Below are 15113 nucleotides of genomic sequence, written 5' to 3'. Positions count from 1 at the left end.
ACACCTCCAATTTTGGTGTCATCTGCAAACTTACTAACTGTACCTCTTACGCTCACATCCAAATCATTTATGTAAATGACAAAAAGTAGAGGACCCAGCAGCGATCCTTGTGGCACTCCACTGGTCACAGGCCTCCAGTCTGAAAAACAACCCTCCACCACCACCCTCTGTCTTCTACCTTTGAGCCATTTCTGTATCCAACTGGCTAGTTCTCCCTGTACCTTACTGAAGTCCATATAGATCACAATTACTGCTCTGCCCTCATCAATCCTCTTTGTTTCTTCTTCAAAAAACTCAACCAAGTTTGTGAGACTTGATTTCCCACGCACAAAACCATGCTGACTACCCTAATCAGTCCTTGCCTTTCCAAATACATGTACATCCTGTCCCTCAGGATTCCCTCCAACAACCTGCCCACCACAGACATCAGGCTCACCGGTCTATAGTTCCCTGGCTTGTCCTTACCACCTTTCTTAAACAGTGGCACCACATTAGCCAACCTCTAGTCTTCTGGCATCTCACCTGTGACTATCGATTATACAAATATCTCAGCAAGAGGTTCAGCAATCACTTCTTTAGCTTCCCACAGAGTGCTTGGGTACACCTGATCAGGTCCTGGGGATTTATCCACCTTTATGCATTTCAAGACATCCAGCAGTTCCTCCTCTGTAATATGGACATTTTTCAAGATGTCACCATCTATTTCCCTACATTCTATATCTTCCATATCCTTTTCCACAGTAAATACTGATACTCCTACTGCCTTTATACTCTTCTAAGGATTCACTCGATTTTTCCGGTCTACACCTGATATAAAGTTAAAAAATCACACAACACCAGGTTATAGTCCAACAGGTTTAATTGAAAGCACTAGCTTTCAGAGCGCTGCTCCTTCATCAGGTGGTTGAAGGAGCGTCGCTCCGAAAGCTAGTGTGCTTCCAATTAAACCTGTTGGACTATAACCTGGTGTTGTGTGATTTTTAACTTTGTACAGCCCAGTCCAACACTGGCATCTCCAAATCCTACCTGATATATGCTTCCTTCTTTTTCTTAACCAAACACTCAATTTTTTTAGTCATCCGGTATTCCCTATACCTACCAGCCTTTCCTTTCACCTGAGCAGGAATACACTTTCTCTGGATCCTCATTATCTCATTTCTGAAGGCTTCCCATTTTCCAGTCATCCCTTTACCTGCGAACATCTGCCCCCTATCAGCTTTTGAAAGTTCTTGCCTAATACCGTCAAAATTAGCCTTTCTCCAATTTAGAACTTCAACTTTTAGATCTGGTCTATTCTTTTCCATCACTATTTTAAAACTAATAGAATTATGGTCGCTGGCCCCAAAGTGCTCCCCCACTGACACCTCAGTCACCTGCCCTGCCTTATTTCCCAAGAGTAGGTCAAGTTTTGCACCTTCTCTAGTAGATACATCCAAATACTGAATCAGAAAAGTTTCTTGTACACACTTAAATTCCTTAACACTATGACAGTCCCAGTCTATGTTTGGAAAGTTAGAATCCCCTACCATAACCACCCTATTATTCCTACAGATAGCTGAGATCTCCTTACAAGTTTGTGTCTCAATTTCCCTCTGACTATTAGGGGGTCTATAATACAATCCCAATAAGGTTATCATCTCTTTCTTATTTCTCTGTTCCACCCAAATAACTTCCCTGGATGTATTTCCGGGAATATCCTCCCTCAGCACAGCTGTAATGCTATCCCTTATCAAAAATGCCACTCCCCATCCTCTCTTGCTTCCCTTTCTATCCTTCCTGTAGCAGTTGTACCCTGGAACATTAAGCTGCCAGTCCTGCCCATCCCTGAGCCTTGTTTCTGTAATTTCTAATGATATCTCAGTCTGACGGTCCTAATCATGCCGAGTTCATCTGCCTTCCCTGTTAGGCCCCTTGCTTTGAATTAAATGCAGTTTAATTTATTAGTCCCACCTTGTCCCTGCCTGCCCTGACTGTTTGAATCGTTTCTAGTCTCAACTGTACCCATCTCAGATTGATCTCTTTCCTCACTATCTCCCTGGATCCCACACCCCACATTACTAGTTTAAATCCGCCCGAGGAGCTCTAGCAAATTTCCCTGCCAGTATATTAGTCCCCTTCCAATTTAGGTGCAATCCGTCCTTTTTGTACAGGTCACTTCTACCCCAAAAGGGATTCCAATGATCCAAAAATGTGAATCCTTCTCCCATACACCAGCTCCTCAGCCATGCATTCATCTGTTCTATTCTCCTATTCCTGCCCTCACTAGCTCGTAGCACTGGGAGTAATCCAGATATTACTACTCTCAAGGACCCCCTTTTTAAATTCCTGCCTAACTCTCTGTAATCTCCCTTCAGAATCTCAACCTTTTCCCTTCCTATGCGTTGGTTCCAATGTGGACAATGACCTCTTGCTGGCCCCCCTCCCCCGTGAGAACATTCTGCACCCTCTGAGACATTCCTGATCTTGGCACCAGGAAAGCAACACATTCTGATTTTTTGCTGCTGGCCATAGAAACGTCTGTCTGTACCTCGGACTAGAGAGTCCCCCAACACAATTGATCTCTTGGAACCTGACGTACCCCTTGCTGCATTAGAGCCAGTCTCAATACCAGAAACTTGGCTGTTCATGCTACGTTCCCCTGAGAATCCATCACCCCCTACATTTTCCAAAACAGCACACTTGTTTGAATTGGGGAAATCCAGAAGACTCCTGCACTACCTGCCTACCTTTCTTACCTTTCCTGGAGTTAACCCATCTATGTGACTGTATCTGAGACTTCCCCCCCATTCCTATAACTGCCATCCATCACATACTTGCTCATCACCTCTAACTGTCTCTCCAACCAATCCATTCGATCTGTTAGGATTCGCAACCATCAGTAAGTTTGCGGATGACATGAAGATTGGTGAAGTAGCAGAAATATAGGGGACTGTCAAAGAATACAGGAGAATATAGATAGACTGGAGAGTTGGGCGGAGAAATGGCAGATGGAGTTCAATCCGGACAAATGTAAGGTGATGCATTTTGGGAAGTCTAATTCTAGAGCTAATGATACAATGAATGGAAGAGCCTTGGGAAAAGTTGATGAGCAGAGAGATCTGGGAGTTCAGGTCCATTGTACACTGAAGGTTGCTGCACAGGTGGATAGAATGGTCAACAAGGCATATGTTATGCTTGCCTTCATCGGACGGGGTATTGAGTATAAGAGCTGGCAGGTCATGTTAAAATTGTACAAGACTTTGGTTCGGCTGCATTTAGAATATGGTGCACATTTCTGGTCGCCACATTACCAAAAGGATGTAGAAGCTTTGGAGAGGGTGCAGAGAAGGTTTATGAGGATGTTGCCTGGTGTGGAAGTTGCTAGCTATAAAGAGAGGTTGTGTAGGTTAGGATTGTTTTCATTAGAAAAAATGAGATTAAAGGGGGACCTGATTGAGGTCAACAAAATCATGACAGCGTAGATAGAGATACGCTTTTCCCTAAGGTGAGGGATTCAATAACAAGAGGTCACGTGTTCAAGGTGAGAGGTGAAAAGTTTAAGGGGGATACACGTAGCAAGTATTTTACACAGAGGCTGGTGGGTGCCTGGAACACGTTGCCAGTAGAAGTGATAGAGGCAGGCATGGTAGATTCGTTTAAGGTGCGTCTGGACAGATGCAGGAGTAGGTGGGGAGCAGAGGGATGTGGATGGTTAGGAATTGGGCGATAGGTTTAGTGAGTGGATTTGGATTGGCTCAGGCTTGGATGGCTAAAGGGCCTGTTCCTGGGCTGTAAATTTTCTTAAAAATTTACTTATTGCAGTGGAGCGGACAGCATCTGAACATGGAGTAGACCATTCAGCCACTCCAACCTGTTCTGCCATTGAATAAGATCGAATTGTAATCTCAAACCAATATTCCTGATCACCTTTCACCTCCTTTCTTAATACAAATCTATCCACTTCTTTCTTAAAAATATTCAAAGAATCTGCTTCTACTAGCTTTGCAGGGAGAATTCCAAGGATTCACAATTTTCTTCGAAAAAAACCTCAGCTCATCTCTGTTTCATTTGATTTTTATCTTCAAACCTTTCCTCACATGACAACCTACTCATTCCAGGTATTAGTATAGTAAACCTTCTTTGAACTGTTTCTAATGCATTTACAGCCTTCCTGAAATAAAGTGGCCAATACAGGACATAGTACTCCAGACGTGTTAGCACCAGTGCCCTGTATAATTGAAGCATGTAGTCACATATTTTCAGTTGGTGGAAATCTCACCTTCACGCCTAAAAGTTGTGGATTCCAGTCGCACCTGAGACTGTTCAGTGCATTAGCCAGATGAACACTTCAGTGTAATACTGTGGAAGGTGGGTGTTTAACTGACCTCTCAGATGAACATAAGCAACCCCCAGCACAATCTGTAGACTAAGGGCCTTGACTAAGTAGTTAAACTTAGCCCTCATGCAACATCATTAAAGCACATCTGATCTTTATGATATTACTGTCTGTGGGATTTGCTACGTGCAAATAGGTTTCAGCATTCCTTACATTATGACAGCAACAGCAAGACTATTCTTTTCAAGCTGTGAAGCACCCTGAGACACCATGGCATTATAGAAATGCATGCTAAGTGTGTTTAGATCATATCTGACCCTGCAGACAATTAACTAGGATTCATCTGGCCATATCATAGTTGGGCCTGAGTTGCAGCGGGTGGTGGGTGGCATAATATCCTGGAGTCAAACTGGGCTGGATTCAAACACAATTTCGAGATATGAAAGCTTACTGGATGAGTTCATGAAGATTGTAAGACCTTTCTTACTGAGATCAAAAACTCTGAACAATAAGCCCAGGGTACAACCTCAATGACCTCACATCGACGTGATCAAAAGGGTCACTGGCTGGACACTAACAAGAAAGTCTAATTTTGTAATCTTAAACAGTTCCCAGTAGTTCATTTCCATGCTGATAAAAAGAAACAATGATGTTTACTAGAATAAACACTTAAATAACACCCAGCATTGCAGCAAACTCTCAATAGTCTGCAAAAGGAATGCTGAACACTGGGAACTGGAAGTTTAGACCAGAGATAAAAATCTGTACAAGGGGAAAAAAACTATATAAATATAGAAAACATAATTTTATTTTTAAACTTCTTTCTGGTTTCTGGGAATAATAACTTCACATTAACAAGAGAATAATACTAAGCTTAAAGATAGCAGAAAGGAAATGACTTGCATTCTGAGAGTTAGAAGGAGCTGAGTTGACTGTTTAATTTGAATGTTTTATTTAATGGTTTACCAGTGTCGACTTGATGCCAACGCTTTCAGCCGCCTGGAAGGCAAGTGAAAAATTTCTTCGCTGCAAAATGAAGACAGAAGAGGTTAGAATCCTGTTGTTAAAAACATCTAAAGAACATTAACATCAACCGATCATAACTCTTCAAATAGGTGTTTAAATGTTAAGGTATTTATTAATTCTGTGGTGTAAGTGACAGAAGCTTGTCACAGCACACAGGCTTATAATCCGGGACCTTTCTGGAAATGCACTGTCGATTTTGTTCATTATACTCTTATCCCTGGTTCTAAGATTTGGAGACAGGTCTGAGCAAACACAACCAACATAAGGAAGGTTTTCAGCTTTCCAAGAGGTGAAATGCCACTTTTGTGGATCAGTAGCTTTACAATACAGCTCATTTCCAATACAGACACTAGTTACTCAGATAAAAACAGAAAGTGTTGGAGAAACTCAGTAGGGTCTGGTAGCTTTCATGCAGAAAAAGTTAACATTTCGAGTCAAACTGTTCTTCAAAACTGAAAGGAGTTAGAAAAAGGTGGCTTTTATGTTGCAGATGGAGTGAGTGGAACAGGGTGCGAGGGCTTGAGATGTAAGATGGATGTAAATAATAAATGTGAAAAGGAGAGAATGGGTCCGCTCTGCTGACCTATCCACGATGGATCAAACACTGCTGCCTCACAGTGCCAGGAACCCAGGCTCAACTTCACCCTCGGGTGACTGTCCATATACAGTTTGCATGTGCTCCCTGTGTCTGTGTGGGTTTCCTCCAGGTTCTCCGGTTTCCTCCCACAGTCAAATAAAGTCCTGGTTAGGTGGACTGGCTAAATTAAATTACCCATAGTGACTAAGGATGTGCAGGCTAGGTGAATTAGCCATAAGAAATGCAGGGTTACTGGGATAGGCTGGGATGGGTCTGGGTGAAATGCTCTTCACAGGATTGGTGCAGTCTCGATGGGCAAACGCTCGGTTTTCACACTGCCAAAGCAAACAACTTAACATTTTCACACATTACACACTGCACCTGCCAGATTTTTCCCATTCACTTAACCTATCAGTCTACATCATGTCATGTTCTTTTCACAACGTACTATGTCATTGATGTAAATTTTAAAATGTTGAGGATGCAGCATAGACCCCCTGGGCCCATATTTGTGGCATCCTGTCCAGATGAAAAAGAATCATTTATAGTGCATAGTCCCTGTTTCTGTCAACTAGCCAATCTTCTATTCATGTTCGCTCCAACTTGCAAATCTTTTTCATCATGTGTGTTCAGGAGACTTTCCTAATTTTACTCCTGAAAGATATGTTTCTTATTGGTTTACTCTGTCTCCTGGTTTGAAACTCCCCAACAGGAAAACTCGCTTCTTTCCAGCTACCTTATCTATTCCTCTCACTGTCTTGAAAATTATAATCTTTCTTTGCCATTTAACTCACAGGGTTATGTGATACCTCTGTTCAATCAGAGAGTGCAACAGAAAGCAGGAAATTATAAGCCAGTTAGCCTAACATCTGTCATTAGGAAAATGCTAGAGCTCGTGAATAAGGAAGAAAGAGCAAGACATTTAGAAAAAAATCAACACAATCAGAGTCAACATGATTTTGTGAAAGGGAAGTCATAAAAGCACCACACAGGATACTGCACAAGACAGGTGGCCATGGTACTGGGGTGATGCATTACGGAGAGGCAGTATATAGCGGCAATGTGACTGGATAAATAACCCAGACCAATATTCTGAGCACACTGGTTTGAATTCCATCATGATATAGGATAGTACAGCACAGTACAGGCCCATCGGCTCTTGATGTTGTGCCAACCTTTTATCCTACTCTAAGATCAAACTAACCTACATACCCTTCATCTTACTATCATCCATGTGCTACCACTTAAATATCCCTAACGTATCTGACTCTACTACCACTGTTGGCAGTGCATTCCACGCACCCACCACACTCTGTGTAGTGACCTCTGACATCCCGCCTAAACCTTCCTCCAATCACCTTAAAATTACGCCCCTTCGTGATAGCTATTTCTGCCCTGGGAAAAAAGTCTCTGGCTATCTACTCTATCTATGCCTCTCATCATCTTGTACACCTCTATCGTGTCACCTCACATCCTTCTTTGCTCCAATGAGAAAAGCAACATCCTGGTAAAAATGACAACTGATAGAATCTGAATTCAATAAAAATGTTGAACTAATAAAATTAAAAACAAATTAAAAGCTAGACTAATGGCAACCATAACCATTGTTGATTGTCTTAAAAATTCATCTGATTCAATAACTATCTTTAAGGCAGAGAATATGCTTTCTCTACCTGGTCTGGCCTACATGTGACTCCAGACTTAAAGTGATGCTTTCTGGGTGTTCTTGTGAATGAAATACAAAATGTGAGCATGCCAATGCAGCAACTAATTAGGTGGCAAATGGAAATTTGCCGTTTATTGCTTGGTGATTGGCGTTTAAAAATAGGGAGTTCTCATCACAATTGGGTATGGTGCTGATGAGGCTGCACCTGTAAATCCAGTGTACTGTTTTGTTCCTATATTTAAAAAAAGGATGCAGTGACACTGGAGACAGTTCCATGAAGAAGAAACAGTTCAGGCTTTATTTATTAAGAGGTTAGAACACAGGAAAAGGAGTAGGTCATCTGGTTTCTTGAGCTTGTTCCACCATTCAATGAGCTCATGGCCAATCTGTAGCCTAACTCAATATACCTGCCTTTGGCTCATATCTCAGAGGAAGACTAATATGGTGATCTTACTGAAGCATGCAAGATTCTGAGGGACTTGACAATGTAGCTGTTGAGACTATGTTTCTATTCGTGAGGGGAATTTCGATCGAGGGAACATAGCTACAGAATAAGGGGACACTCATGTATAACTTAAGATGTGAAGGAATTTCTTCCGTCGAAAGGTAGTGAATGTCTGGAATTCTCTATTTCAAAGTTGTGGAGACTTGATCACAAAGTATTTAAAGAGGAGGTAGATCTTTGAAATAATGAGTTGAAACTTTATTGCTGGAACAGCACAGCAGGTCAGGCAGCATCCAGGGAACAGGAGATTCGACGTTTCGGGCACAGGCCCTTCTTCCTGAAGAAGGGCCTGTGCCCGAAACGTCGAATCTCCTGTTCCCTGGATGCTGCCTGACCTGCTGTGCTGTTCCAGCAATAAAGTTTCAACTTTGATCTCCAGCATCTGCAGACCTCACTTTCTCCTTTGAAATAATGAGCATTATGAGGAGCAGTTGAGGTCATGGGGCAGACCAGCCCTGATCTTGTTGAATGGTGGGGAAAGCTCAAGAGTCTACTGGCTCTTACTGGATTCAGCCCATCAAGTTTGTCCTGCCATTCAATGAGATTGTGGCTGATCCGATAATCCTCAACTCCACTTTCCTGCCTTTCACCATAACCCATGATTCCCTTCCTGAAGGAACTTCTGCTTATCTCAGCTTTGGCCAGGAGGAAAATATTGGGTACATGAATATAAAAAAAAATTTGGCTGTTTTGAAAAGCACTAAGGTAGATAAGTCCGCAGGACCTGATGGGATCTCAGAATACTAATGGAGGCAGATGAGGAAATTGCTGGCTCCTTGTTAGTAAAAAATAGAATTAAATCAATAGCAACAAAGGAAGTAGGGTCAGATGATTTAAAATCTGAGAGTAGATTTGAGGAACCGCCAAGGTAAGAAAACCATAATGGGAGTTATCTACAGGTCTAGAACAGTAGTCAGGATTTCATGCACAAGATGCACCAAGAAATAGAAAAGGCATGTAAAAAATGCAAGGTTACAGCGATCGTGGAGGATTTCGATATGCCGGTGGACTGGGGAAACCGGTCTGGTAATGGATCGTTAGAAAACCAACTTGTGAAATGTTGACAAGATGATTTTTTGGAGCAGCTTGTGGTGGAGCCCACTAGGGAACAGGCAATTCTGGATTTATGTTGTGCAGTGAGGCAACTTGATAAGGGAGCTTAAGGTGAAGGAACCCTGAGGAGGCAGTGATCATAATATGATTGAATTTACTCTGCAGCTTGAGAGGGAGATGTACCAGTACTACAGCTGAATAAAAGCAACTACAGAGGCATGAGTGAGGAGCTGACTAAGAGAGGAACCCAGCAGGAAAGACAGTGGAACAACAATAGCAGGAGTTTCTGGGAGTAATTCGAGGCACACAGCAAAGATTCATCCTAAAGAAAAAGAAGCATAGTAAAGGGAGGATGAGATAACCATGGCTGACCAGAGAAGTCAGGGGCAACATAGAGAAAGCATATAATGTGGTGAAGGGCAGTGGGAAGCCAGAACATTGGGAAAACCAATAGAGGATAACGAAGAAAGAAATAAGGAGGAAGATAATTAAATAGGAGGGTAAGCGAGCTCATAATATTAGGAAAGACTTAGCAAGCATTTCTTTAGTTATAAAAAAGGGCAAAAGAAAGTCAAAGTGGACATTGGGCAGCTGGAAAATGATGCTGGAGGTGTATTAATGGGGAACAAAGAAATGGCTGAGGAACTGAATAAGTATTTCGCGTTAGTCTTCATGGTGGAAGACATGAGTAATATCTCAAAAGTGCAAGAGAGTCAGGGGCAGAGGAGGAGTATGGCGGCCATCACCAAAGAGAAGGTGCTAGAAAAACTAAAAGGTCTGAAAATGGATAAATTGCCTGGATCAGATAGGTTACACTCTCGAGTTCTGAAGGAGATAGCTGAAGAGATAGTGGAGGTTTTAGTAGTGCTTGTTCAGGTATCATTGGAGTCAGGGAGGGTCCCAGAGGACTGGAAAATCACTAATGTAACCCCCCCTGTTTAAGAAGGGAGCAAGGCAACAGACTGGAAATTATAGGACAAATGGCCTGACCTTGGTCGTTGGTAAGATTTTGGAGTCCATTGTGACGGATGAGATTTCTGATAGTGCATGGTAAAATCGGGCAAAGTCAGTGTGGTTTCATCAAGGGGAGGTCATGCCTGACAAATCTGTTAGAATTCTTTGAGGAGGCAACAACCAGGTTGAACTAAGGAAAACCAATGGATGTTATGTATCTGGACTTCAAGAAGGCCTTTGATAAGGTGCTGTACAGTAGGCTGCTGTGTAAGATAAGAGCCCACAGTGTTAGAGGCAAGGTACTAGCATGGACAGAAGATTGGCTGTCTGGCAGAAGGTGGTGAATGGGGATAAAAGGGTCCTTCTCAGGATGGAAGCGGGTGACTAGTAATGTTCCACAAAGGGTTGGGGTTCGGACCACAACTCTTCATTTTATACATTAATGATCTTGACAAAGTAACTGAGAGCATTCTGGCTAAGTTTGCAGATGATACAAAGATAAGTGGAAATTCAGAAATCTGATGTGCGAAGGGACTTGGGAATCCTAGACCAGGTTTTTCTTAAGGTAAACTTGCAGGTTGAGTCAGTAGTTAGGAAGGCAAATATAATGTAGTCATTCACCTCCAGAGGACTAGAATATAAACACAGGGATGTACTTCTGAGGCTTTATAAGGCTTTGGTCAAACCACATTTAGAGTATTGTGAGCAATTTTGGGCCCTATACCTTAGGAAAGATGTATTGGCCCTGGAGTAGATCGAGAGGAGGCTCACGAGAATGATCCCAGGAATCAAAGGCTTAACATATGAGGAACGTTGAGGACTTGGGACTAGACTCAATGAAATTTAGAAGGATAAGGGGGGGATCTGATTGAAACTTTCAGAATATTGAATGGCCTGGACAGAGTAGATATTGGAAAATGCTATTGACAGGAGAGATGAGGACACAGCCTTAGAGTAAAAGGAAGACCGTTTAGAACCGAGATAAGGAGAAACTCCTTTAGTCAGAGAGTCGTACATTTGTGGAATATATTGCCACAGAAGGCTATGAAGGCCAGGTCATTGAGTATATTTAGAGTTGGATAAGTTTTGATTGCCATGGGGATCAAAGGTTATCAGGAGAAAACGGGAAAATGGGGTTGAAAACCTATCAGCTATGATTCAATGGCAGAGCAGACTCAATAAGCCGAATGGCCTAATTTCTGCTCCTATGCCTTTTGGTCTTGTACAAAATCTTTGTATCCTCTTCAGTCACAGAAGAAACGGACAATAGCCAGTTCCTTTGCTTAAGAAGGGCAACAGGGATAATCTGGGAAAATACAGATGGTGAGCCTTACATCATGGTAAGGACATTATTGGAGAAGATTCTTGGGGACCAGGATAGGGGAGTAGATATGTTTACATGGACTTTAGCAAGGCCTCTCATGGCAGGCTGATATTCAGGGTGAAGTCACATGGGATCTGCAGCGAGCTGATAAGATGGATACAGAACTGACTTAGTCATAGAAGACAGAATAGCAGCGGAAGGGTGTTTTTCAGACTAGAAATCTGTGACCAGTGGTGTTTCATAGAAATCAGTCCTGGGAGCCCTGTTGTTGTTTTATAAATGATTTGGATGGTCTGATTAGTGAGATTTCAGATGACACAAAGATGAGGAGGATAGCTAGAGGATACAGCAGGGTATAGGTAGCATGGAGACTAGAGCAGAGAAGTGGCAGATGGAGTTTAACCTGACAAATGAGGTGATATATTTTGGGAGATCCAATGCAGGATGGAGGTATAGAGTGAATGGCAGAACCTTTAGTAGCATCAACAAGCAGAGGGATCTAGGTGTACAGGTTCATAGTTACCTGTAGGTGGCAATGCATATGGGTAAGGTGGTCAATGTGGTATATGACATACTTACCTTCATCAGTCAGGTCATGTAGTGTAAAAACTGGCAAGTCATGCTGCAGCTGTATAGAACTTTAGTTAGGCCACATTTGGAATACTAGATATGGTCACCATATCAACGTAAGGATGTTGAGGCCTTGGAGAGGATACACAACAGGTTTATAAGAATGTTGCCAAGTTTGGAGGGCATTAACAATGAGGGGACATTAGACAAACTTGCTTTATTTCTATCTGAACACTGAAGGACGAGGGGTGACCTGATATAAGTTTATAAAATTATCAGAAACACGGACAGAACGGATAGCTGAAATCTTTTCCCCAGGATAGAAATGTCAATTACTAGGGGACATAGGGTCATGATAAAAGGGGGTAAGGTTAAAGGAGATGCGACAGGCAGATTTTTTACACAGAGGTTGAATGTGATGCCAAAAAAAGTGGTAGAGATGGATACAATAGCATCATTTAAAAGGCATCTTGACAGATACAAGAGGAGGCAGGGATTTGAGGAATGCAGACAGTGTACAGGATAAATGGTTTAGTTTTGAAAGACGCAGTCTTGTTAGGCAGAGGGGCTGTTACTGTGCTGTACCCCTCTTTGTAACTATTATTAATTAATTTATCCTTCCTTCCCTTGAATGGCTCCCTGCACCACAGTGCTGTATTCAGTCTGCCTGGCCTTTCTGCAATTCCTGCTCCTGCCCATTCAAACCTATTGAACAACTGCAAAGGGTGAGGTGCCTTCACTGCTCATTTCTGGATCCCCATATTTGCCGTTCTTACAGTTACATCCTCCTGTACCTGACCACACATCAAAAGTACTCAGTTTAAGGAGTCTGACTGCTTTCTGGATCAAGTGTCCAGGTAACGGTGTCTCTGTCTGATGCATCACAAATTCCAAAGATTAGACTCCAGTTCATCAACTCTGAGCCAAGGTTCTTCAAGTTGCAGGCTCTTAACCACAAATGTGGTTGCTGTGAATTTCAGTGTCCAACGATCACACGATGAAACACATCACCTGGACATGTCATAATGACTGTGTTTGGTGTAACCAGTTACATTTCAACGTTAGAAGTATCACTCAATGATTATCAATTGTTAAATTATAGACTTAACATAATAACTAAATTCCCAGTAAAGGTTTAAACTACTGTCCCAATATGGGGGGAGCACTTTAAGAGCCCAACAGTCAACACCTGCTCACCTAATTAACGACTGCACTTCAGCTTGCCCTTTTGGACAACTCATTTTTTAACCAAAGCCCAGATAGCAGCTTGTTCCTCACTGCACCAAATTCTCTCACTTAAATTCCCAGAATTAAGTGCTCAGACTCATTAGACTCAATACCTATCTTAAGAAGTAGTTTGTCTTCAATTTCACGAAATTCAAGTTTATGCCTTTTGGAAACTCCAATAACATCAACAGCCATTCCTGTCCACGACTTTTCAAATAATCCACAGTGACTCTCACTGGCCAGTTGAAAACATTCGAAGTACCATTTTGGATACAGTTGAGGGGGGATGACTGTTCAGGGGAAAGCAGCAGTAGCCGGATTGGCAGCACTACAACTGGCTCTGGGTCACAGTGGGAAAGAGTAAAGGTAAACAGGACCTCAGTGACGGGAGACTCGATAGTTAGGGAGACAGATAGGAGATTCTGTGGCCGCAGACATGAAGCCAGGATATGGTGTCGCCTTCCGTGTATTTGGGGATAGTCAGCATGGCTTTGTGCGTGAGAGGTCATGTCTCATGAAATTAATTGTGTTTTTTGAGGAAGTAACAAAGAGGATTAATGAGGGCAGAGCAGTAGACATGATCTATATGGACTTCTGTAAGGTGTTGAGTGCGAGCAGCAGCGGAGGCAAGACGAAGCCGGAACATTGCAGCTAAGTTAAGGCAGTTTTAAAAAAAAAATTACTTACCGGTAGTGGACAGCGGTGTTTTCCCTTTCACAGAAGGAGCGGGAGCAGCGGGGGAAGTGACAAGGACCAGAGGGGCAGCCGGGAAGGAAAGCAATGAGTATAAAAGCGCGCAGGAGAGGAACCTGAGGCACTACAGAGGTAGTGCCTCCCACCCTCCCTCCTCCTCTAACCTAATAATAAGACCTGTTGTGGTAAGTAAGCAAGTGCTGCATTTTGCTTGTTCTATTCTTTACATCTAGTTTATTTTTAAAAGGTTACTTTTAGAGGGATGGCAGTGAAGGCAGTGCAATGTTCCTCTTGCAACATGTTTGAGGTGAGGGATGCCATGGACGTCCCTGCTGATTACACTTGCAGGAAGTGCACCCATCTCCAGCTCCTCCAAGACAGTGTTAAGGAACTGGAACTGAAGTTGGATGAACTTAGGATCATTCAGGAGGCAGAGAGGGTCATAGATCGGAGCTTTAGGGAAGTAGTATCTCCAAAGATTGCAGACAGATAGGTGACAGTGAGGGGGACTGGGAGGAAGCAGCCAGTGCAGGGACCCCCTGCGGCAGTTCCCCTCAAGAACAAGTATACTGTTTTGGATACTTGTGGGGGGGACGACTTACCAGGGGTAAGTAACGGGGCTCAGGTCTCTGGCACGGAGCCTGTCCCCGTTGCTCAGAAGGGAAGGGTGGAGAAGAGCAGAGCAATAGTTATTGGGGACTAGATAGTTTGGGGCACAGATAGGCGGTTCTGTGGGGGCAAGGGAGACTCACGTTTGGTATGTTGCCTCCCAGGTGCAAGGGTACGTGATGTCTCTGATCGTGTTTTCCGGGTCCTGGAGGGGGAGGGGGAGCAGCCCGAAGTCGTGGTCCACATTGGCACCAATGACATAGGTAGGAGGAGCGCTGAGGATGTTAGGCAGGCTTTCAGGGAGCTAGGTTGGAAGCACAGAGTTAGAACGAACAGAGTTGTTGGCTCTGGTTTGTTACCCGTGCCACGTGATAGAGAGTCAAGGAATAGGGAGAGAGAACAGTTAAATGCGTGGCTACAGGGATGGTGCAGAAGGGAGGGATTCCGGTTTTTGGATAACTGGGGTCCTTTCTGGGGACGGTGGGACCTCTATAAACAGAATGGTCTACACCTGAACCTGAGGGGCACCAGTACCCTTGGCGGGAGGTTTGCTAGTGCTCTGGGGGGGGTGTTAAACTAACTCTGCAGGGGCAT

General features: G+C 43.2%; 1 protein-coding gene across 5 annotated transcripts in view; it reads right to left on the bottom strand.

Moving 5' to 3' along the window:
• The window catches only part of specc1la (sperm antigen with calponin homology and coiled-coil domains 1-like a), a 294908-nt gene that overhangs the window by 5241 nt on the left and 274554 nt on the right, over positions 1 to 15113 (bottom strand). For all 5 annotated transcript variants that reach the window (XM_043716192.1, XM_043716191.1, XM_043716194.1 and 2 more), the window contains one exon: positions 5282 to 5341. In XM_043716192.1, coding sequence (XP_043572127.1) covers positions 5282 to 5341 — 60 coding nt within the window. The remainder of the gene's footprint in view (positions 1 to 5281; positions 5342 to 15113) is intronic.

This window comes from Chiloscyllium plagiosum, chromosome 25, assembly GCF_004010195.1.
Source record: "Chiloscyllium plagiosum isolate BGI_BamShark_2017 chromosome 25, ASM401019v2, whole genome shotgun sequence".
Classification (NCBI taxonomy): domain Eukaryota; kingdom Metazoa; phylum Chordata; class Chondrichthyes; order Orectolobiformes; family Hemiscylliidae; genus Chiloscyllium; species Chiloscyllium plagiosum.
This window is presented reverse-complemented; position numbering and strand designations above follow the sequence as displayed.